General features: G+C 35.9%; 1 protein-coding gene across 1 annotated transcript in view; it reads left to right on the top strand.

The window, feature by feature from the left end:
• The window catches only part of LOC138704258 (uncharacterized), a 499,259-nt gene extending 472,907 nt beyond the window's left edge, over window positions 1-26,352 (top strand). Inside the window, exon 4 of the mRNA XM_069832131.1 lies at window positions 26,149-26,352. Within this exon, the coding sequence (XP_069688232.1) occupies window positions 26,149-26,352 (204 nt within the window). The remainder of the gene's footprint in view (window positions 1-26,148) is intronic.
• The last annotated feature ends 506 nt before the right edge of the window (window positions 26,353-26,858 follow it).

Here is a 26,858-nt window from a genome sequence, read left to right on the forward strand (position 1 = left end):
TTTTCATTATTGCACAAGCTACAGTAAATGTATGGAGGAAAAAGATGTTGAATATTTCCAAAATTTTACTGCTGTAAGCTGTACCTAACTCCTTGAACAACAAAATAAATATTAAACAAACACCAACATTTAATTGTAAGATCTACTGCGATATTGTGGAATTCTTCCTGAGTCCATACCAGTTCCTTTTCTATTTTATCATTTATATTAAAATTTCTTAATGTTGACCAGTCTAACTACAAATGTCAAATATCTCACGTCAGGCGTTTTTATATCCCTTTATGTTTCATTCATGGTCAAATGTTTACAACCATACATCAATAATGACAGTCATCATAACATGACTATGATTTCAACAGTCTATCTTTCCTTTTTTCTTTTAGTACTCTTTGTGGTATTTAAATATTTATTCCTTTAATAGGATACTTCGCATCCTAGACAGTAAAACTTAGAACCTGTCTCATGAGTTTGTAATTGCATATCTTCCATAGAAGGTCATATTCTTTGTGTTATTATATGATATATCTAAGTTATAATTCATTGAGTTGGAATATTTTCATTAAGATTTTCTGATGCTGCAAATATCGCCTCATTTTCTGCAAAAAGCAATATGTCAAGGATCATTTTTCCCAATTTAAATGCCATCTTAGCTTTACCTGCCATTCATTAGTAGCTGCGTCAATATGAATAATAAATAATTTAGGTGATGAAGGATAGTCTGCCTTACCTCTTGGTTAACTAGTTTCATATTTGAACATTTATTTATTCCTTTAGCAGTGAAACTACCACCAACCGAGGTTGCTATTGTACTCGCATTCGGGATGTCCCGAGTTCAAATCCAGCGGGTTATTTAGTGATTTCTCGATCGAATTAGTTCTCATTTCCGCTAGAAACAAAAATAAAGAAACTGCTTTGCAAAACCTAAACCCCTAATAATTGCACATTGTGGAGCATCTGCAGATATGGGAACTAGATTACAATTTAATGGAGGTTCGCTGACTGGCAAGTAAATGACAGCAGTCCAATGTATAAACCTTTACCATTCGCAACGGGCGACAGTGGCGACATGACTATACTTAAAGTGACTATATTTTAACATAAAACCGCACCATTATACACAGAGTGATTCTGAATTAATGACCCGCGCTCTAGAAATCAATTCTGTAAGTCATTTGGAGCAGAACATGTCATGTGAACATGAGTCCGATTATCAACAGTTAAGGAGTTACTGCTGATGATTCGTACAAAAGTATCTGTGGCTTTGATCAGAAGTAAGAATTATTCACTTAAAATACACAAAAAATATTAATTCAAAATATTGTATTGATCATAAAATGAACGTATCTCAGTTTGGAAGCAGAGTTTCAAATATCTCTCTTCCCACTTCAATGCACTTAGGAGCACAGATGTGAATGGCGCGCGTAGCGTTCCGTACCTCGCCACGGCTGTCGCTGATGAGGGCAGCAGCGTGCATAATACGGCCAGACCTATCTTCCCCTCCCCCTCGTACTTCACGTCACAACATAACCCACAGTTTAGTTTACGTTCCAATGTTTGCCTCACGATGTAAGCAACTCCAGACCCTGATTCACAGTATGATATTTGGATGTTTAGGAATGATTTTCAAATTAATGATAATGGAACTCATGTTCATATGACATTTTATGCTCAAAATGGCTTTAGAACTGAGTCCTAAAACGCGGGCCATTAGTCGTGAATCACCCTGTATAATATATGTTACCTGTTTATCATTTATAGGATAAGGTCGAGTGAGTCGCCCCACATTTAGATAATTAATATTAAGGCCAGTTGAATGCAAATTTCATTAAAAAAATACAAATGAAATTGTAAAACACACTTAAGAACATGTCAAAGAACATTTGTGCGAGATCGTGCGTATTTGCTTGTTTTCCGCACAGAACCAATACGCGGTAAGTGTGAAATACCACATTCAGTATTCCCAACATAACACACATAACAATTTCCCTCTTCTTACCGCTTAAGCGCGACATTCATTTTACTGCTTTAGGCTTTTAACATATTATTTTTAGAGACGTTTAACATAGTAATAATTATAAATTGGAAACTTACCACTGCAATTTCACCTAAATTGCAATGTTAATTATTGTTTTTAAATATTTGCAAAAATTAAGTAAAGTCTACTACTCCACGAAACTTATTGCATTCCTGATACAAGTAACATTAAGGAAGCCGTGAAAAAATCAACGAGATTCCAGATGCCGATGTTATTACTGCAATATGTTATATAAATAATATTGTTAAAATATTAAAATGAAAAATAAATCATTACATAACCTTACCGTTTGTTTTAAGTTCGCATTTATAGACTGGGGGAAAAAAAGGACAGACGTATATCACGGCCTGCTGGAGTATAGTAAACACAGAAAACATTTTACAGCAACAATGTTGAAGAAAGATATTTTGGTGTTCCGAAGTTGCCGTCATTAAACAGAAACCAACATGGAGATTTCATTGCAACTAATTAGAAATTCGTCTTTCAGGTATGTAATAAACGATCTTCGCACAAAATAATGTACGATACACGAGCGGTATGTTTGTTTTCATGTTCTCGGAAATTAAAAAAGCTCAACTACGTTTCGCTTTTTCAATCTTTTCCTCGACCATGAAAACGTCAACATACCGCTCTTGTAACGTTCATTACTATTACAATGTCTGTTTCTGCTTGTTTATAATAAAGTACAATAGTACGCAACGGCCAACTCTCCCGACAGTGCCAGTGAGATACCTCGCTTCTGAGGATGAAATGCCCCACTCACTTCTTTCTGTTTTGCCTTTTAAACAACTTTCCACACAAATTACAACGGTCACCATTCATTGTACATTCTTCATGAATCCACTTTTTGCACTCCGAACACCTTATCCAGTCGCACTTGCTTGTGGATTTAGCATAAATTTCCTCACATTCAGCACACATTTCGTCCTCATCTTCTATGATTAAGGGCTCAGGTTCGTCCTCATCCTCGGAGTCAGTTCTGTGCTGACGTTTGGAAACAGGTACGCTTGCTATAGCTCTCTTTTGAATTAGACCTTTTTCCAGATATTTCAGACGTTTTTGGCCATGTTTTCCTCAGAAATCAAAACTGCTGCCGACTGTTTTCTTTTAGCAGTGTCGGAATAGGAGAAATTTCCTGCATTATTTTACTTCCATGCCTCCACCATTTTGGTAGTCGTTATCACCCACAGGATTGACAGAAAATGAAGCTCTCACAAGATTAGAAGGTCCTTCAGATCTCACTTCCATATTCTTTGCAGATGTAGAAGGCTCCTTTTCATTTCGACTGTTTTGGTCTAGGCCTTCTCCAACAGCTTGACCAGAGAGGATGAATGCATGTTCCGGAACTGCAGAAGAGTCGAATGTGAATATCCCTGTGGCTCTAAATCCAGACATGTCATTTCCCGTGGTTGCAACTTTTCCCCAGGCTTTAGCCATAAGATACCCAAATTGTAGTCTGCCTAGAATCCTGTTTTCATTTGCCACCATCAACGTGCAACAGGCTTCATAAAAGCAAGACTTTAAGGATTCGAAGAAACTACGTCTAGTGGTTGTAGGTAATGAGTCGTATGACTGCGCAGACACAAGAGGATTATGTCAATGGCAATAGCGAAGACTAGCATTTCTGTGTTGCTTACATGTGAAGAATGTCCATCGAGAATAATTAATACTTTTCCTGCGAGTTTCCTTGGGAGGAAACCATATCGTAAATATTTCCGACGTGGCATAAGCTGACTTTTTTTTACATTACAACTGTAGAACCAGGTGGTATGCTATCTTCGAATTCTTTCTCCTTGTTTACTCCTTTGAATATGCAAAAGAGAGGGAAAAAATATCCCTCAGCACTGCAACAAGCAAGAACCGATATGGTTTCGCCTTTTTCTGCAGATGTCAGAATCCCTTCTTTGCGACAACATAACCAAGCTTGTTGTTCAGTTAAAGTCCTGTTTCGTCCATGTTAAAAAAAACATGACTAGCCTTTTCCAGCAAGTCTTCCTCTTGAAGTATTTTTTCCAGCAGTTGAAAATACTTTCTCGCTTCGTCCTTGCTCATTCCTTGAGTTCTGTTCAAAGAAACACCTTCCGCTTTCCTAATACTAATTTCAGGATGGCGCCTCATGAACGAATTAAACCAGTCCTTGCCAGCTTGCCCTTTGTGGACGGAAATACGATGTTTGATTCCCAGCTTTTGAGCCATTTGGAATGCCATGATTTTTCGTTTTCATTTGAACCTGTGTCTAAGAGCCTAATGTTCTAAGAATTGTTATGTTTCCTGCACCTGTATTATAATTTAACTTAAAAATTTAACCCCATAAGTGCTTAATATTTTCCAGTATTACCTTGAATCTGCTTTTCTGATAACGATTTAGTTTACTATATATAGCCTAATATTATGTGAGGATGTAAAAGTTACGGTTGTTAATAAGATAGAAAGCTTGAGTGGCAAGCCATATTCTTACAATGGAAGTAGAAAGAATTCCTTAAATATCCCTTGATGAAAGATTCTACGATCCATATAAAGTCTAAAAATATAAAGATATTGCCCGAAGAGATGTATTACAGTTTTGAGTAGTCTCAAAGAGAGGAGTTGGAGATCGTGAGAAGGGGAGGGTATTTTTATTGACGCAGGTCAAAGACTGGAAGAAGCTGTATCTCCGTTATGGATGAATGGTCTTTTGTTCCTCATGACCGTTTAATTCTAGTGTTTCTTCTTTGTTTGCGTTTTCTCATCTCAAAAATGTTGAATAGGCCTATCTTCTGAAGTTGTGAACATGATACTATAAATTTGCAATACGTATATACGTTAAACCTAAGAATGCTTGGCAGTGGACGCAAAAGAAGCATTATATCTGGTTTTCTCGCTTTTTCACGTCGGTGAAATTTTTTTTCCTCTCTTGTTATTTGCTGCTTGAGTTGGTTATTTGGTGTTCTTTGATTCCGATATTGCTTATCTCGTCTTTAAAATGTCAGAGTTTTCATTGTGGACGAAAACGATGTGCAACATGCTCGTGATCATTGTTATCCGATCCGGTCATTAAGAATTATTATAAATTATCTGTTCATCTCCTTTGAGTGCCCTCTTCTTTTAATGTTCAGTAATTATCAAGAGTAGATACTAAATATGCCGTCTAAAGATATCGTGGCGTGATACATCCGTCAAAATGATCATAAACAGCATTTGTGAAAATAGCTTCCATCTTATAATTATTTTTCCCGCAATCGAAATTAGACAACTTATATTTCCACGAACAGCGCTGCTTTATGCACGGTTTTAAACTCTGTCTTTTCTTCGCGTTAATCCTCTTCAAATATAACCCTTCCAAGTACCGTGCACATACTTGTTTGGAATATACAGGGACATCATTTTATTTTTACTTCAATTTTTATTGTACCTGAGTTTTTGAATGTACTTCACTCCCACCCGTTCTACTAAGGAAGTTCCAACTCCACACAGAACCAAGACCGCAGATAGTAAGCAGTACTGAGTTACTGAGTATAGTACGTTCCAGAAATATGTTCGCGTTTTCCAGTGACGAAAGAGCTTTCAATATTGAATCATATTTTCGCACAGGTACTGTCCGTTTGCCTACGTCGCATCCCGATTTCCCCCACCTGCTTCTGCTCGCCCCTCTGTAAAAGCTGGGCTGTCTTAGCTCTTTTCTGAAAACATTAATTTCTCTTAGGAATTGGACGTTTACGTAATATTATACAGCTGTTTAATTTAACTTAAATAAAAGGGCCTCGTTAAGTAATTAACTGTCACGTGATTTCCTCCCTTTCTACTATCCTGCGGCATAACCACTTGGACGGACAGTAGATAGCATGTCTGAGTAATTTTATATTTTCGGGTCGGGCAGAAGTGAAGATAGAATTCACAGTACGTAGAGTAGGTACAGAATTATTTCAACATGAGTTACTAGTACGAAGGACGAAACTGGCAATTGAAATTAGATGCAATAGTCTATAGTGCGATAATATGCACAAAAGAACTGAAGCCTGTATCGAAATGAACGGCCACCATTTTGAAAATTGTGTTTAAATATCCATATTATGATTATTTTTCAATTTAACTTCTTTCTCTATATTGTACGCTACTGTGCTGTAGACAGTATACACTGCATAATGAATACGTTCGCATGGATAACTCACTTCGTGAGTAAAAACACTTATTCTTAATACAGTACTGTACTTTGATTAAAGAAAAGCCTAATGAAAATGATCAAACTCAAAATCGCGATATTTCTAGTTTACGTAAATGGATGAACTACTTTTCTTCCATCCTATACCTAGTAGAGTGATTTGTGTTTTACGCCAGTATCATCGAACTCCAGTCTTGGAGGGGGGAGCAAGCGGTGTTTCCGGTTCTCTAAAGGTATAGACAGGTTAATATTAAAAATGTTAGTAAAAATAAAATGATGTCCCTGTAGTAGTCAGTTACTTTAAACGACGCAACATGTTGCATATCTATGCTTGGGTATATGTAATACAGCATAATAATTCGTGGCAAGACAGCCCATGAAGGGCCAAAGTTGACCAGCTGACGCTGACCTCACACCTACGTGCCTCAGCAGAGGCGAACGATCATCAAACCAGTACGGGGATAACGTGTGGCCAGCCCATTCGAAAAATAAAATCCCTGTAAAATTCCAAACGACTATAATTTACTCAAAATCAATGGATACCACCCACAGTATGATTTTAAACAACGGCTTTTTGAGTATTTTCTGGAAGGAAGTCAAACAATTACGACAGTCACAGATGAATATGAATTCGGTTTTAGACAGTTGCGTTCAACTGACTTGAATAAAAAATATGGAAAAATACATTGAAATATGTATCTGCTAATGGAATTTTTTTTGTAGAGTTTAGACCAGTTCTGAACAAAAAGAATACCCCAAGATTGTAAAAGAAGTTATTAATTTTTTTATAATATTTGTAACCTCGTATTCATGCAAAACAATTCCTTCTTACTATGATAGTCATCAAAACAAAAGCGAGAAATCTTTTTGAACTTGAAAATAGTATCACCATGTGTATTGAATACGTGATTAAGATTTGAGACGCTACTTTCTGAAAAACAGACACATTTATCGCATTAATTATTTTTTTATTTTACAACTACTGAAACATGTTTTTTTTTACTTTTATTTTAATCATTTTTTATTTTTATGTTTCTAAGTACAAAATAAATCCATGTTTTAATAAGGCGTTTTTTTTTTGTTTTTTTTTTTTTTAATATCGCGACCGCCTCAGCTCTCTACGCGATCCTACTTTGGGAACCACTACTTTAGACCATGGCGATATATAATATATATGATTATATAAATATATATTATAGAACATAATAGTAAACATGATACACATTAACTGTAAATACCCTATATATATATATATATATATATATATATATATATATATATATATATATATATATATATATATATATATATATATATAATATATATTCAATTAATGCATTTAACGAAATCAACTCCGTTACGGTGAACAAAAACATAAATATTCTGAGATTACGAAATTCATATCTTTTATTATAACTGCCAGTAAAAATGTGTTTAAGCTAAGAAAATGTTCTTCCTACGTCACATGACGTTACAGGAACAAAATAATAAGAACAAAAATCAATATGCAAATTATAAATATTTATATTTTACACAATATACCCAAATAATTCTTTTATCAAAACCTATCCCGTTGCAATGAAAGAAAACATATATTCTGAGGTTATAAATCCAAATCTTTTACTAACATCACATACAATATGTTTAAACTAAGAGAATGTTATTTCTACGTCATATGATGTTACAGGAGCATATTTATAATACATTACATCATTATTATTTAATGACCCCATGCGTACCTGCTTGCTTACGTATCCACGTGATGTAATAGATGTAGCTACCAGAAGAAACTACTCGATCCTCTGTACGTTTGGGAACGAAAATGCGCTGCATAGTAATCATATAATTTAATTTGTCATTAAATAAGTATTTAAGTTCAATAATCCTCTGGCTTATGCATATTTTTCTGTTTAGATTTTTTCTTAGGTATACATAATTATAACTTTAGTTTGTATTAACATATTATAATGTATTTCTTTTTTATCGTTGAGTGAAAGAGAAGGCCTCGCGGGCTTAACTCTGCCAGAAAAAATTAAGTATTATTATTATTATTATTATTATTATTATTATTGTTATTATTATTATTAGTATTATTATTACTGTTATAAATACAGATAATATATCAAGACATATGGGTAGAAACATATTTTTATTCTGTGAATATTGTCTTACGAAACTTAACGGAAAATCATTTCTTTGTGTTTTTCTTTCCGCATAGTATTATTATTATTATTATTATTATTATTATTATTGTTATTATTATTATCATTACTGTTATAAATACAGAATATATATCAAGACATATGGGTAGAAACATATTTTTATTCTATGAAGATTGTCTTACGAAACTTAACGGAAAATCATTTCTTTGTGTTTTTCTCTCCGCATAGTATTATTATTATTATTATTATTATTATTATTATTATTATTATTATTATTATCATTACTGTTATAAATACAGAATATATATCAAGACATATGGGTAGAAACATATTTTTATTCTATGAAGATTGTCTTACGAAACTTAACGGAAAATCATTTCTTTGTGTTTTTCTCTCCGCATAGTATTATTATTATTATTATTATTATTATTATTATTATTATTATTATTATTATTATTATTATTATCATTACTGTTATAAATACAGAATATATATCAAGACATATGGGTAGAAACATATTTTTATTCTGTGAAGATTGTCTTACGAAACTTAACGGAAAATCATTTCTTTGTGTTTTTCTCTCCGCATAGTATTATTATTATTATTATTATTATTATTATTATTATTATTATTATTATTATTGGCGGCGGCGGGGGTGGTAGTAGCGAATCAATTGGTGCTGACTAAATGTTACATTCCGTTACTAATTTCGGAATGTGGTTAACTGACATTCTTCCGACATGTTTCTTCGGCTTATGTTATATTCTCGATTTAGCTATTAATTTACATATTTTAAAATATTTCTTGACGTTAGTTGCTTTATTAACCGTCTGTAACCATAAATGTTTCATTTCTATTATTTAATCTGTGTACATATATTCGTCCTAACACGAAAAATAAATAATACTGTTTTCATCAGAAGGCATGAATACAGTTGGCCAGAGTTTCGTATTATTTATAGTGTATTGCTTTGGCATCAGTTTTTCCCATTATGTTACTTTTTAATTTAAAAGATATCAATAGAAATAAAGTTTCACGAGATTCTTTTCTGTTGATATCAGTTGCAGATTAATACTCAACTGGGACCAGATTTGATTATATAAGAGTATGCTGTCATTAATTAAAAATGTACAATATATTAATCTGTTCAATGCCAGAAGTAACCATTGATAGTACATCAGACAACAAGTAGGATTCCTCCTACTGCCATCGTTACCACCGCTGTGACGCATTTGCTTTGCAGCTTGTGAACGGAGCCTCATTGAGATATACTGTTACATCACATTAGAAGATGTGCTGCTAGCCGTACATAACGTGAAGATGACATCATTAAAATGTCGTACTTGAATTACGTCATGTGACGTCATAGTCATTGTCCTCGCAGAGCAAGTTTAATTTCTTCGGTGAAGAATGCCACGAACCGCATTCTTGAAGACAATGAACGGTCTTTATACATGGCGAGCCTGAATGCACGTGATTAGACTATGTGCTTCACACCATTGTCGAAGAAGTTGCCTGCTATAGACGGCGTTCCGTCAGTCGTTCTCTTTCTCTTTTCCGCGTCTTATTGATTTTCAGTGTGTAAGAGAAAATACGCGAGCTGTCAGCCCTTCAGTCGTGCGTGGTTGTATTTGACCTACATCTAGGAGGAAAAGGAAGTGAAACATTATCATGCAAAGGGATATTCGTGCCTTACAGGTACTACAAGTATATTTATCGTCAGATGGTCTATAGAAGGCATACATTATACACTTTAAGTAGCCTCTAGCGTCGTGACATGAAAAACCATGAAAAGTTTAGAAAAAGTAGGGGAAAGTTGGGTAGTATCGGACATCGGGTAATATCGGACAGTGAGTTTCTTTCATCTACCACCAGATGATAGTACTTGAATGACATGGTTACGTTTCTGTGATGTCGTATACAGAAACGTAACCATGTCATTCAGGTACTACCATTCGGTGGTAGATGAAAGAACGCACTGTCCGATATTACCCGATGTCCGATACTATCCATCTCTCCCCTAAATGGCGAAGTTCATGTGTGATTTTAGGCTAAACGCAGTACGGCATGAGATTTGATGCACTATATTATATTGTGAAGAGAAATTGATAATTTTCAACCATATTTTATATCGCCTTTTTCATAACATTTCGGAAGTATATGTATGTATTTATTTACACTGCAAGTGGGCAAGCACCCGGTGGCAGTGGTATACACAATATAAACAACACACAATAAAATTACAATACATAATACAATTATATACACAATACAATTTAACACAATAATTACAATTAATAATAATACATAAAATAACCTAATTAATAAGTGAACCTAATTTTATAATACAACCTACATATGTATAGGTCCTACATAAGTTTCACATTGGTACTCATAATAATCTTTCACTTTACTCTCATCTCACTCACTGTAGTGGCACTATGACGCATTTCACTGACACTTTGTAACACATTCACTGACACTCTATAACACATTTCATTGACACTATAGAACAAATTTCATTGACACTATAATTATCACTGATCGGAACTATTCACTGCACTGTAAAACCATAACTTCACTGACTCACCTCGCTTCACTGATACAACAGTTCAAATAAGTCAAATAATTACATCCTTATGCATACTTATAAACAGAACTACATTTAAGCTAAACATTTCTAGTCTAAGGCCCTCTTACACGCTATTTTTAAATAATTTACAATTCAAACCAAGGGAGTAACTCGTCAGGCTAAATAAATATATGTCACCTAAAATATAAAATTAAATGTCACCTTAATTTTAATTTACACTTTATACACAACTTTTTAAATTATTCTTGAATCTCCTTAAGGAAGGGCAGCCCTCAAAGACCGCTGCAGGTAGGTCATTCCAATCATTTATAGTTCTATTTAAAAATGAGAATTTACCTACATCCGTTTTCTGCTTCCTACATTTGATTTTAAACTCATGATCGTTCCTACCATAGTACGTTGACTTTTCTAACTGAGCCGTTACGTCTACCCATGCTTTGTGACCTAGATGTTATTTCTGACAATGATGTTATTTTAGTTTTCCTACGTCTGCTTTCCAAAGTTTCCCATTTAAGTTCTTTTATCGTATCGTTTCCATCTTCTCTTTTACCTTTAACAAATTTAGCTGCCCTATACTGGATTCTTTCTAAGGAATTTATCTGATATATTCTATAGCCTATTGGTTTCATCATCAGCATCGCATTACTCAAAACGTGGAAGATTCACGTAGTATTCCTTTTGTTCTTTATGTTCGGCTAGACCAATCAACTGAAAAACGTGCCAGTGATGTTGTTTTATACTTTCCAGACACGACCAACTTTACATGATAGGTGCAATCGTGATCAGGGGAAAATCTAGGCCTAAGTAAGCCTATGTAATAATTAAAAACAAAGTAGAAATTTATAGTAGTTTAAACAAGCCCTGTATACTTGCTATATTACATTACCTAACAATTAACGAATATTTAACTACTGTATTATGAAAAGTAGCAAGTTAATGGATGGTAAATTGATCCTTCATTCGACCTACCTAGATCAACGCTCCCCAAGCCTCTTATTTCTTATCCTGTAATGACAATTAACATGGTGGAAAGTGCAAAAATCTACGCATTAGTGTCATATACCATAAGGTTAAAAAATTAAACTGATGTAAAAAATTCTCATTATTGATTGGTCTTACAGCATATACTGACTTCAAATTATCGTGGAACAAAATATTACAAGAAAACATTATCACGTTCAAAATATTTTAATGTCAGATTCATTGTCAGTTTGGATAGAATTAGGGCCGATTCACCAAAATGTTAAAATTAAATTATGAATTTATTTAACGACGCTCGCAACTGCCGAGATTATATCAGCGTCGCAGGTGTGCCGGAATTTTGTCCCGCAGGAATTCCTTTACATACCAGTAAATCAACTGAGATGAGCCTATCGAATTTAAGCACACTTAAATGCCATCGACCTGGGTCGGGATCGAACACGCAACCTCGGGCCAGCACTGTACCGACTGCGCCACTCAGGCCGACCCGAACATGTTACTAATCCATTAATTAGCTAATTGTAATTTAACTTAAATACGGAATATTACAGATTTATTAATTTGTCCTGCAGAATAATATCTGTAATATTGACAAATTAATATTTGAGGACAAAAATTCGCTCCGGCGTCGGGGATCGAACCCGGATCCTTGGTTCTACGTACCAAGCGCTCTGACCACTGAGCTACGCTACCTCACAATCATTATTGTCCAAACGCCGATTTCTTTAATAAAGGAGTCATCATCAAGCAATATGGATTGTGACTAATTTCATTTACTTTTAACTACCCTTTTGAACTCAGAACTTATTCAGAGATGGTCATACGGAGATATGAAAGTAGACATTAACATGAGCTGCTGCTAAGAAGTTAAAAGGAGAATATTAATGACCAAGGAAGCTTTTAATATAAGAAGGAACATCTTCTGCGGAGAAAGAACTGAGGAAGAGACTAGTGAAGTGCTTTGTGTGGAGTGTATGGGACAGAAACATGAACATTACGACGAAGTGAAGAAAAGTGACTAGAAGCATTTGAAATGTGGATATGGAGAAGGATGAAGCGTGTGAAATGGACAGACAGAACGAAGCTGTGTTGGATAGAGTGAGTGAAGAAAGAATGATGCTGAAACTGATCAGAAAGAGGAAAAGGAGTTGACTGGGTCACTGGCTGAGAAGAAACTGCCTACTGAAGGATGCACTGGAAGGAATGGTGAACGGGAGAAGAGTTCGGGGCAGAAGAAGATATCAGATGATAGACGACATGAAAATATCATATTCGGAGACTAAGAGGAAGGCAGAAAATAGGAAAGACTGGTGAATGCTGGGTTTGCAGTGAAAGACCTGCCCTTGGGCAGAACACTATGTATGAATGAATGAATGTTCAATGTCAGTGGCAAGATAAAATGAAGGACTGGAAATAAATCTCCACGTCCATTCTGTCCACTGTAAACAGCACAGAAACATCCAGACATCGAACCCTGGTCTTTTCGTTCTGATATTTTCAGCTGTCTAAGCTAAGGCTGGACCAAAATTATACTCTATTTATCGAGAATAGAATAGTTGTACTCGTAATTTAAAACTGCGTAAAATACAGTAGAGAGAACGATTGATTCCTGAAACAAAATCTTAAGATGTTACGCTGTTTTAAACGAAAGCGAAAGCCTTCCTTTCTTAGTAAATAGTCCATCCTGTAGTTGTAAAACGAAGCTTGCGGCGTTCTGAAAAAATAAAATGACGCTGAAGACATTAAGGCATTCACCGTCGATCTGAAAGAAGCTTTGCAGCCGCGTGCGAGATTTCTCACAAGTTTTATTATTGAATTATACAGGAGCGAGTAGAGGCAGGGTGAGATTGTATGGATTAGGGAAATCCTTCCAGAATATATTACCCTTGCTTGTACAGCAAGTAGTGAAGATAGAGAGATAAGATACACCTTTTTCGCCAAAAAGTTGCTTCCTGTACGACTATGGAACGGATTACTGGTTACAGCGCTTGACATTTAGCCTATGTAACATGATTTACGTTCCATTCAATGACGGGCTTTTAAGAGCGATAATCCGTAGCCTGTCTTTCTTTGTAAAGGAAGTGGAAGTGAGAAGGCCGTGTCGTAGATTTATAACACATAACAGAACAGTGGCAGTGTTCAGTACTAGGAACAGAGATAGAACACGAGGACGATTACATCTACCTAGGGCAGACCGTCTCACTAAACCAAGGGATGGAGAAAGAAATACAAAGGAGAATAACACAATCCTGGAAAGCCTTCTGGGCGCTAAAGTTTATACTCCTCGACAGGTCCATAAACCGCAGACTCAGACTAGAGGGTCTTAACTCCTGTGTATTCCCGGTGCTAACATACGGTTGCCAGACCTGGGCCCTCACAGAGAGGCAAAAGATGAACATCGAAATATGCCAAAGGAAAATGGAGAGGGAGATAGTTGGCGTTTCACTGAAAGACAAGGTCTCCAACACGGCACTACAGAAAATTACAGCTTCTGAGAACATCACAGAAAAAGCCCTCATAACGAAGTGGAACTGGGGTGGTCATGAAGCAAGGCAGCAACAAGGCAGATGGGCGCGAGAAACCACCATGTGGGACCCGTACATAGGAAGGAGAACACAAGGCAGGCCAAGAAGAAGATCGGCAGATACATTCAAGCAGCAACTGGGAGTGAACTGGTCAACCATCGCCCGCAACAGGAACGAGTGGAGACAGATAGTGAACAAACTCACATAGAACTAAAATTTGACAAACTCTAGTGTATCTCACATAGTGAATGTGAATGTAAATATTGTTCACGTGAAATAGCTCATCGTGTGAACCACACCAACCGAGCTTCCCCTCCTGTAGGAGCTCCTAGCCCTTCATGGGACACAGTGGCTTCATTCATTCATTCATTCATTCATTCAACAGAACAGTGTTCCTGCCTAACCGTGATGCATGCACACAACATTTTTGGGCCAAAATCTCTCTCAAATTATACATTTTGCTGGTAGTTATTCTCATATGTTTCTATCATCGGGTATATAAATTTCGCCTTACAGGCACTATAACTCAGAAATAGAACTTTTCGCTCTGCAACACTAATAGTTCAGGAAGGTTTCTATCTGCTGTATATGAACGTGTCAATAACCAAGCAGTTCTTAACGAAAATATTTCATATCTATTATGTCAGTTCCTTATAAATTAGAGGTGTATTCTTTGTTATTATCGCATCTGTTAATTATGAGGGGCAACACATTTACATTTAAGAAGCATAATTGACAACGTATATGTGCAAATAGATCGTGATTATCATGCCTGTAATTAGACGTCAGTTCAAAGGCGGCCGAATGTCGAAGGACTTTCAAGGAACTAGAGCATAAAAGGAGGTGACGGTACGCAGATAATGTGAGTAAATACTGGAAGGATGGTGACGATAGTTAGGCCTACAACAGAATCAATAACTATTCAGAAATATTAACTTCAAAATGGAATAGGATATAACATAGAGCCTATTTAAAATCTTCAATTATGAAAACTAAAAATAACCTCTTAGCATGAAACATAATTTATTCATATCTTATTACTTTTATTTAAAGGATAAGACACAGTCAACATTGTACTCTAAACTCACAACAGGAGCCACGACATCCCACACTTTTCTTTTTCGAATGTTAGACACATTGTGTAGTCTATACAATTTGAATCAGATACTGATCTCACATGTGTCTCACTGGTCAAAAAGGTATTAATCATGTGTATCCCGAATTATTAGAAATTCTTGACCTTTTATATAAAAATGTATAACAATTTTATTAAAATTATGTAAAGGAGCTTTCACCGTATTCATACAAGGGTTGGATAAAAAGTTATGGCAACACTACTGTCTCATGACGATGGTGCGTTCGAGAGCTGCCAGCTGTGCGGACATGATCAAGGACTGTTAGATGAGTTAGTGCAGCCAGCGGCGACAGTACTCTGTCAATCTACTGCAGTGTGTAAAACGTTGACTTCCATAAGGATAGTGCGAGTGCCCTAAGATCATGTTTACAGAACTAGAGCAACGTTCCTGCATCAAAATTGATGTGGCACGAAGTCGTAGTGCACAAGAATGTTTTCAGGGACTGCGTGAAGCACCACCACCTTCGTCCAGCGCTCAGGAGAAAACGACGACACTTGGTGGTACAAAACCCCATCATTCTTCATGACAATGCAAGGAGTCACACCTCTGCTGCTGTCAAGGACCTCTTGCGCCGCTGGAAATGGGAGATTCTGTAACATCCACCGTACTCACCCGATATGAGTCCATGCGATTACGATCTCTTCGCCAAAGTGAAAGAACAACTGTAAAGGACCCGGTGCAAAACCAGAGATGAACTTATCCGTGCTATAGAGCAGTCAATACGGAACATCAACAAACATGGACGCGCTGATAGTGTACGACGCCTTCCAAACATTTGGCAAAAGGTGATAAATAAGGGGGGGCAACTATATTGAAGGTACGGACATGTTGTACCCTTGTGAATAAAGCCATGTGAGAATTATCGAAGTGTTGCCATTACTTTTTATCCAACCTTTTGTATTATGTAATTAAATGGGACTAAATAAAATAAACTTTGGGATTATATTATATTATAATAGTATATTGTGAAACAAATTTATATTGTTATTCTTTATGGCATGAATCAATGTTTAGGAAACGAGTGAAGCGAGTTTCCTCATTTTGACAAGTTCAATAACTGTACAACATTACAAACATATTTAAGTCCCTTTTTTGCATGTCAGCATTATAAAACAATTAATAAAGAAATAACATATCAAATTTGTAATTATGGGCAGTTTCATACCATGGTCTATGAAGAGAGGGATTTCTATGGCAACAGTATTGTATTAAATATTATGGAACAACAAATCGTTTCGTAATATTAGCTATATGGCAAAGTTATACCGTCATGACGTTTTACTTGGCATGGTAATATTTTACGGCACTGGCCCAATAATCTATGTATTAAAATAGAAATACAGGGTTAGTCAGGAAGGTTTGAAGGATGACGATATTGGTGATTCTGAACAAAAAAGTTTATATGAACATATGTCCTGTTATTAACGGTTTCAGTCAAAACTAATGGAAACAATGAGGAACGAGAAAAGTGCAGGTGATAGTAAATGGAAACATTTTTACGTTATGTTCTGTTTAATTGTGTAAGTTTCTTTACAGAACTTGTTCAAAAAGTCCATCATTAATTTCAATGCACGTTGCAGCTCTGGTAGACAGCAGCTTTGTTGTAGATCTGAGCTGATTCAGACCCTTTACATAAAGACAAGCATGTAAAATGCGAGCGAGAAGTACCTCCCTTATTTTCACTTTGTGTTTGTAGACTTCGCTCTTAAGCAAATCCCATACATAGTAATCCAATGTAGTATGGTCGGGTGACCTCGGTAGCCAAGGAATTACTCCAACGCGACCGATCCAACGCCCAGGATACGTTTCATTGGTCCTACTACAACCTGATGTCGGTTTGGTTGCATCCGCATTTGAGTGCTGATGAAGGACATGAGACTGACGCCCGTGTTTTTCAAACAGCTATATGTCAGAGTCTGTTAAACCTTTTTGTTCAGAATCACCAATATTATCACCCCTCACAACATCTTTCTTCCTGACTCATTCTGTATCTTGAGATCTAATGGAGCTACAATAATGTATCTGGGCTTAAAACACTTGGGAAGTTACACATTATCGATTCAGTCCTAATTTACTTGATTCGGTAAATTTGGACCAAAGTTATAGTGGAACATGTATTTGTGCGATGTTCCACAATAACTTTGATCCAAATTGACCGAATCAAGTAAAATTAGGGTTGAATCGATAATGCATAATGCTCTAAGTGTTATAGACCCATATGAAATTACAGTAGTGGTAAAAGAAACCGGACCGATCCTTGTAGCTGATTTCAGAGCCTTGTTCACTCCAGACCACGATAGACTGGTAACTAAGACTTTCGTGGTTACATAAAGTATTATAATTAATATCGTCAAGTTTAGGAAAACAAGTTTTATATCTCCTACAAAAAATCTTGTTTAGAAAACATTAAATTAAATGTATTTTAACTCGAGTATTTCTTACTTCCAATATATTTTAAAGAAAAAACCATATAATTAATAAACAATTATTTACATGCATTAATTACTTATAAGATTTCAAATTAAAAATTATAATTTACTCTTCACACTTAGCACAGCCAGACCAACGGCAGTTACTTGCTGCACTCTAGCGTCGAAACTGGACAATAATGCTCCACGCGAAACTCAATGCTAAGAAAGAGGAATGAGCAGGCAGTTACACAGCCATAAGATGCGATCCAGCAGGCAGTGAATTGACGACAGCGTATCCGACGCTACATAGTGGACGGGCTGCCGAAAAAAAAAATGCTAACGAAACAAGCGAAGGTTATACACTCGGAACATGATACCTCTGTGATATTCCTTTCTCTTTCTCTCACCCTCTACCTCTCTTCCACCTTCTCTCGCCCCTCTGCCTACAAGATTTTCTGTTCTATTCATTGCTTCACACTGTACAACCGTCCTCTATTTCAGTCGGAGAACACGAGATGTCTACAGGAATGTATACCAGTTCCAATCTCTTCATAGGCTTCCTATTACAGGAAGGAAAACTTATGATTGAAATTGTGGTTTTAGGAAACCCGACAATATTGAAATATTCCACAGCAGTAGAGAGAATCCCAACAAGCCAACACAGACAAAACAAGGCTGCTATACAACAGATATTGCTGTGCTAGTGAAAGCGATATTATTGCAAGATAACCGTGCTTCACTCCAAATACAAGGTGAAAAGTGTGAGCCTGGAATGAAATATTTGTACTGTAGCATTTTTAAAATTATTAAATATTGACAGATAGCAATGACAGTGGTTGCGTGATATTTTAATGAAATTTGTATTAAATTTTATAGTTTAAATTATATTCGAAAACTCCGTGGCATAGTCATAGATTTTATTCAGAAATTAGTTTCGTAAAGATGCGTGTGATATTTACTTGATTACACTGGTCTACAGTGATTTTGCTTCTGAACAAAAACAAGTGTACCAACCCTAATTTGAGTGTGCTGATTACAGATCTGAGGACCGTTTTTTTCTATCACGTCACGATTTTAAAGTAATAACATTTTAAAATTTTAATTGTGATGTATGACACTACGTTCAAGTCAAAATTGAGTGCTCTTGAACTTGAAGCTTAGGACACATTTCTATTAGAGTCAACTAGGTTTTTAGGAAATTATAGAGGTGATAATTATGCTGAGCTAGTGTATAACATGCTTAGAGCATTTCAGAATCTAGGTTGTCACATGTCTTTAAAAATGCACTTTCTTCATTCACACCTTGACTTTTTTCCATCAAATCTCGGCGAACATGGTGAAAGGTTCCATCAGGACATATCAACGATGGAATCCAGGTACCAGGGTCAATTTCTGCTGGTTCCTATAGCGATCAACCACATGCCAACATAAGCGGAAAAGCAAAGGTCTAAAGCACTTTCAACAGAGTTTTTAGTGCTTACCACATATAATAAGTGTATAACTTCTTTTTTTTTCACGCTGTTTATTTATACTCGCTTTAACACCTTTGGTCATATTGCGAGTTAATCTTTGGTTGAAATCCGAAGGCCTGTGTACCATTTTTGAGACTGGTTCTATTGTTGTGAACTAGATGGCGACTGTCCATGGCATCTCTCAAGAGGGATCCTGTCGGCGAATTGACATGCTTGCCATTACATCAGGCTCTACATCCGCCTACATTATCGACCCGACAGTCAGGTTCGAGGCACAGGATCAACAGCCCGCTGAAGTCCACGCAGAAAAATGCAGGATTTATGAGCGCACAGTTCCATTCTATTTGGAGAAATATCACCTCACCTCCATTGAAGTAGTTGGGCTAATGGTTGACGCTAGGGACACAATACCTCGCCTCTTTGTCAGTTTCTGCAAGAAGTTCCAGCTGAACAACGACTTCATTCGTGATTTTTCCCTACTGCTATCAGAGGATCATTTGCCATTTTAAAATACGACCTGTACTTTGTTTCCTAAGAAGGAAGAACTTTTGTTTGAACGTCTAATCTATTTGTTTACTATGTTTAGGTCTGTTATGTGTATGCTATTATCTGTACTTAATTTCCCTTTTTTTTTTTTGTTCGTTCTCCACATTCTCTTTTGTGGTCTGTTTTTGTTTTCACTCTGTGTGTTTGTTATACTTTGTCCAATGAAGCAGTCCCGTTATTGGGAAAGCTGCAAGACTGTCTTTCTCTCTATTACTGATTTGTTATGAATATGATTTCGGTGATGTATGAGGTCGGTGATTTTCAGGGATGTTGTGGCCCGAATTTCCTGGCATTTGCTTTACGGATGAGGAAAACCCTTAAAAACCTCAACCAGGAAATTCAACCCAACCGGGAATCGAACTCGGGCTATCTGCGTAAGAGACCAGCATGCTGACCCCTACACCACAGAGGTGGTCTATAACTTCTTATAAATGTATTTAAAATAATATAATATAACAATTTACAAAGAATATATAAACTAAGCTCAATTTATATCGCTGACTTTAGGTATGTACTGAATAGTAAGATTTAGAATTAATGTTACAGTCCCATAACTCAAAACCCTGATGTGCTATGATAAATCGGATTACAGATCTGGAATCAGCGCACCAATTTCAGTATAGAATATTTGAAATTTCCTCAGTAGCAGACTTCTTGTTTGTAGATCAGTGTTATGTAGGCCCACCAGTGGCAATTTACTTGCGAAGATCGTAATATAGTGAACTTATGTGTTATGTAGAAGTTCGAATCTGTGTACTTGATTTTTCATTATTATTATTATTATTATTATTATTATTATTATTATTATTATTATTATTATTATTATTATTATTATTATTATTATTATAAGGGTACCGATTTTTATGTTCTAAAAACTTGAAAAAATTTACTTTCTTATTTAGTAAAAAATGGAAAAGATATATAAAAATGGTAAAAATATTTTGTTTAAATATTACAACATTTTAAGTAAGTATTATAAAAAATCACTCGCTAATCACGTTGAGACAGTGGCGGGTTCAAATAGCTTGCTGTTACACTTTTCCATCAACAACTGATATCGGTTGTCTCGGAACAATGCACGTTACCCGGGGAAGGACCGTTCAACGTCACAGGAAGTTAGTCTTGCTTATTTCATTAAAGAATGTCACTGACACACAAACTCTCAGTTTTACCAACGCTTTCTTACCCTTCTAAAACTTTGGCAACTTTACACATAGTGTATTTTCAAATACACTTTTAAATTTCTGTTCCATCGGTTTTACTTTGCGATGTTTGAATGGATTTTTTTTTTCTTAATGCCATGCACGTCATTAATTGTCTCAGTCAACAATTGGTTGATGTTTCTAATTTCTTATAGAGTGACACAAAAAACTCAGATTTCCAGATATGTAAGATAATTTATATTTAAAGAACTGTTCTTAAGTAAGCTCTGAAGAATTTCAATTGATAAAGCGTCAACCATATTTTAGTTCATCTATCACTGATTTAAATTTTCAGAATTATCTGAATAATACACTACTGCTTCTAACCATTCCCCACAACGAGTAACTGTGAGTCAAGGTGGAACTGCAAGATCTGTATTTTTCGCTTTGAACAAATCAATTCTTGTTGGGGTTCTCACGAACACTTTTTTGCCTTTTGAAATTAATTTGTTTACTTCAGAATATAAGGTATACATACATGATCTCATATTCTGTGTAAACCATATACTATACAAGTTACGTGTGTCATGTTTGGGAAGCTAACAGAAAGACCTTCTCCTGCTTTCTTCTGATCCGGAACATCATAAGTAAAGCATTATCAAATTTGACCCCATTTGGCCATAACAACTGCAGAGATTCATTGAATAAGCGAGCCATCGTTACATGATATTTCTCTACGTGCTAATAGAAAACACCGTTTGGAAACTATTTCATTATTTTCTAGCACACCTACCACAACGTTTCCCACTTTTCCTACTGCTAGAGTCCGCGGTGATTCGTCCATGCTTACCCTTCCCCACCCCTCATTCCTATCATTTCTTCGTAACACGCAGAAACTTAATGTTGATTCTTCTGGAGTTCAATTGTGTATTTTGTAAGAAACTTTCTAAACTCTGGACTTTTCAATTCATATAAAGAAAGATTAAAGAAAAGTTTTACATAAATCTGCGTAATATTCAGAACTTTTTGAAAATGAGGTATGTGAAAAGGAATCTGTTTCTTCTAAAAGAACTTACTAGAGGTTACACTTGAAGTGGCCATTCTATGCTTATCACCAGGGACGACACTTGGACCCAGCGTGGACGGATTTTAGGTTGGTTGTTGCTTGCCTATATTGACGTCACGGAGGCCATGGGTTCGAAGGTACTGTACTGTGACAGGAAAAGGCAACCTATGTGTGTGCATAGTGTAAGTGTGCAACACAGAACTAAAGGTAAACGTTCGTAAAGATTTGCAAAAGCATTGTGAAACGAAAAATCATAGTGAATGTTTGCCGTTATTTCTCTCATCTGCTCGGTTTACAAACTTTGAGTTTTATAATGATTTATGCGAGATGATAGTATCGGCGACTAGTCCAATACGCAAGCCCAGTAATCCACATTTTCAGCGGTTTATGGAAAAATACACGTCTAGAAAACTGCCTAGTATAACATCAATGCCTACAACCTACTTATCATCTGTATATGAAAAAAACTCTGAATCCATTCGAACAGCTATAGGTAGTATCAAAATGTTTGTATTTATAGATGAGACATCGGATGCTGTGGGACGATAAGTAGTTCACGTTGTTGTAGGAGTGACGTTCTCCAATGAACCAGGAAAAATTTTTTGTTGATATTGGAAATGCTAGAAAAAGTAAAAAGTTCAACTATTGTTAATATTTTTGAGATGCACCTGTGTATATAACATTGTGCGATGTTGAGCGAACTTTCTCGCAGTACAAGCATATTTTTAGTCAAAACAGAAGGAATTTCTCTTTTTCACACTTAAAAATGGACATTCTTATACAGTATATTGTAACGGACTACAGTTTGTATCAGAATAATGTACGTTGCAAATACTTGTGTGTAATTTGACTAACTCGTCGTTGTTGTAAATATGTGTAAGTAATATTGTAAAGATGTAACTAATCAAGGTATATGCTACGCGCATACATATTATTATATGGCAGTGGTAACCTGTAGAAACGTTGCATTTTTGTTCCGCCGATCTATACCAGCAAACAGTCGCGTGCTGTCGCTGGACTGCTCCTATCAACTAGTAAACACAGGTACTCTATACACCAGTACCAGCGAACCTCGTGGTGAACTGGGACAAAGTGTCGTCCCTACTAATTACCTGCTAAATGCTGCAAGACTTGAGATCGCTTATCTGCATTTACAGATTTCTCACATTTTTGACAGAATAGAATTTTTTCTGTCATTTGTAAAAATTCAACTAATTCAGCAACATATATCACCAATCACTTCACTTATGTACCGGTAATGCACATATGCTCTGAATGAATCAAGCCAATGCATCTGACTGGAGAACAGAGTCGAATGCATTTATTGAGTCGTCATTTCATAGATAAGGGATTCCCCTTCCAGAGTGCGAGACAGCACGTGTAGTCAAGGTTACGACCAATCCTGGGCCATAAGCTTGAAACGGTGGACCCAAAAAGGTGTACTAGTATGGCCGTCAAAATTACCCATAGTTCATCTCTTTTTTCCGGTGTGTTTATCAGTTGTTTTGTTCATATTATTACGATTACAAATTGTTTCGTGTTGTTGTGAATATATCAAAAGTGTAGTCAAGTTCGGCAGATATTATTTTTTATAAATAAGCTAATATTCTGTTCGACACAACTGTAGAATATGTCCGTTGATATGTCCTCTATGCTTTAACATATGAAGGAGTGCCAACATCGTTCTTGATAAAAGAAAGAATGTGGAAATGAAGTGTTCAGTCCAGTATTACAACCATAACACTTTTAATAAATGTACAGTAAAATGTACATTGATATAATAATCTGCTAATACCCCTGTTACCTCCACATCCATTCTAAACTGTTTACCTATGACCGAAACCGATAGTAGGAATTGAATATTTGGCGATTGGCGGTATTTCGCGGAGGATTATGGGGCATAGAAGGTGTAGTTTGACGTCATATCCGTCGCACCGATTTTAAGCATATTTGGCTGGAATGCTCCTTCCTCTGTTTTTATCTTCTCAGTTACGACTCAATACATTTGAGGAAGAAATTCATTGACATTGTTTTCATTAATACAGTATGTAGTACGTACGAGATTTTGGATTTAATTAGAAAATTATAACAAAGAAAATAATAACAATGTATGTATTTGTAGCTAAATTATTTAAAATTTGTATTTACATAAAAATATTACAAAAATACGTACTTTTATGTGAAATTAAATTTCGTCGTATTCTGGTTCGGGATTTTTGTCTCGGTTACAGTCTTTTATCTACACCTGCACCCTATAATAAATATATTAAAATGTGTTATTTCCATTTCGCGATCGTGCTTGTGAGTTGAATCGTAGTTTAGTTACCTGATTGATTCATATCAAAGTGACTGTACAATATTTATATTTCTTCTTCTTCTGACTTATTGTAGGCTTAAAGCCTGTTCCATACAGGATCCTTCCATCTTTCCCCAGAGCGGCGGGACTTCTCTTCCCTCCGGGTACAGAATCTCTCGCTATTCTTACTTTTCTGTCATCTAGCATTCTAGATATATGATCGTTCCATTCTATTCTTCATTTTATGACTCAGTCACATATTGCTTGAATATTACATTTTTCTCTGTTCATATTATTGCTATTAAGTTACTTCTACTCTGTCATACCTGGATTTCTTTATTATTTTTCTGAGAACAGGCATTTCTGCTGTCACTTATATTACTAATAGAAATAATAATAATAATAATAATAATAATAATAATAATAATAATATTAAGTTTCAAATAAAATATAGTACAGTATAATGAAATCCAACATTGTAGGAATGTATTATAATGTTTAGTAGTTAGTATTTATTTATTTAACTTGGTAGAGATAAGGCCGTCAGGCCTTCTCTGCCCCTCTACCAGGGGATTACAACAATAATATGAACAATAAAATTACAATTACAGTAACATTAAATTTACAATTACAATAAAAATTAAAGTACGACAAGATTACCTGATTATTGAAAGCTAGACATTTTATCATAGAAGTTAAGAACAAAGAATATTTTTGTATTTACTGAATTACAAATTAAACCTACAATAACAAAAATCTATAGTAATGAAATTACCGGATATTGAAATATTTTGTGATAGATTAAGAGAACTATTTACAAGAAACCATGTCTGAACGAGTCTCAATTACTGGCCAAGTGCCTAGTAAGTTTGCTTTTGAATTCAATGTTTACGTACACGTTTTCTATAATTATAAATAATTTTAAAATATTAAACATAATAACTTTCATTATAGCACAGCCAGACCAAGTGTTACCGTTTTCCTGAGAAATAGCCTGTAATGACAGGAAGAAAAGCTAAACCCTGGAAAAAGATTGAAAAATAGAAGGGAATAAATTTATCTGCAGAGTTGGTTACCAAGTAAACATAAGTAAAAGCACATGTTTAAAAAAAACACGTGTTCTGGAAACATCAAGAGGGCAACTCTGGCTGATGTTATTTCTGAAGGAAAGTTGGCGTATATTTTGATTGCAAATTTTTACGTAATTTGTATTTTAAATGTCATAGACGTTATTATTATAAGTAATGACAGAAAGAAATAAAAAAACAGTCCCACGATGTTGTTGTTCTCTATATATCACTGAAAATTCGCGATAGCTTCGAGTCTTGGCTTGTTGTTGCATGCAGACTGCCCTTGTAACAACCAGTGCACATTGAACCAGTGTCGGTCAGCGCGTCTGGCCGCGAAACCAGGTGGCCCGGGTTCGAATCCCGGTCGGGGCAAGTTATCTGGTTGAGGTTTTTTCCGGGGTTTTCCCTCAACCCAATACGAGCAAATGCTGGGTAACTTTCGGTGCTGGACCCTGGATTCACTTCATCGGCATTATCACCTTCATATCATTCAGACGCTAGATAACCTAAGATGTTGATACAGCGTCGCAAAATAACCAAATAAAAAAATTGAACCAGTGTTGTTCCCTGCACAGATTGGCGACGCTCTGTTCGTGGATCTGCCGCGCGTCCGCCTTGATGGAGGTGCGAAAGCTTTTCGTCAGAGATGGGGCTACGAATTATGTCCGCCACCTCCTCTCCTGGAAGAGGAAGAGGGGGAGGGTGATGGAGAACCAGCTGAGACGGCCTCTCTGAGGGAGGAAGGCACCATCCACACCGTGTCGCCATTAGGTGAGTAGATGACATGTACATTTACATTACATCTTTCCAGTCCTTATTAACCTACGATTTGTAATCTTACTAGCAGCGGTGGGTTTTCAGGGGAGACAAGGGATTTCGTGCCTCCCCTAATATTTTACCACAATACAATACGACAGTATTAATTCCAGTTGAAGTAAGATCATAGACAAGTTATAGCAAATGACTGACATTTTCCCTTTTATATTAATTTTACTATTCAATACGACTAAGATGTAAGTTACCACGTCCAGTTGGTGATGTCCGCTCGCTATACTTAGATAGTACAAATAATTCGTACCGAAAAATAACAGATAGCGGCTGTAATTTGTACAGTCGACATCTAGCAGCGAGAGCGGGAGAGCGGAGACAACTATATCACTCTCCTCCCCGGTAACCACGACAACAGCAATTCAACCAATAAGATAGCTGGTTAACGGAGTGTTTAAACTTAAGTAGAACGTGCGAGGGGAGCCAGATTTGGAGACGTCCTACTCATCGCATACAT

This window comes from Periplaneta americana, chromosome 8, assembly GCF_040183065.1.
Source record: "Periplaneta americana isolate PAMFEO1 chromosome 8, P.americana_PAMFEO1_priV1, whole genome shotgun sequence".
NCBI classification, from domain to species: Eukaryota; Metazoa; Arthropoda; class Insecta; order Blattodea; family Blattidae; genus Periplaneta; species Periplaneta americana.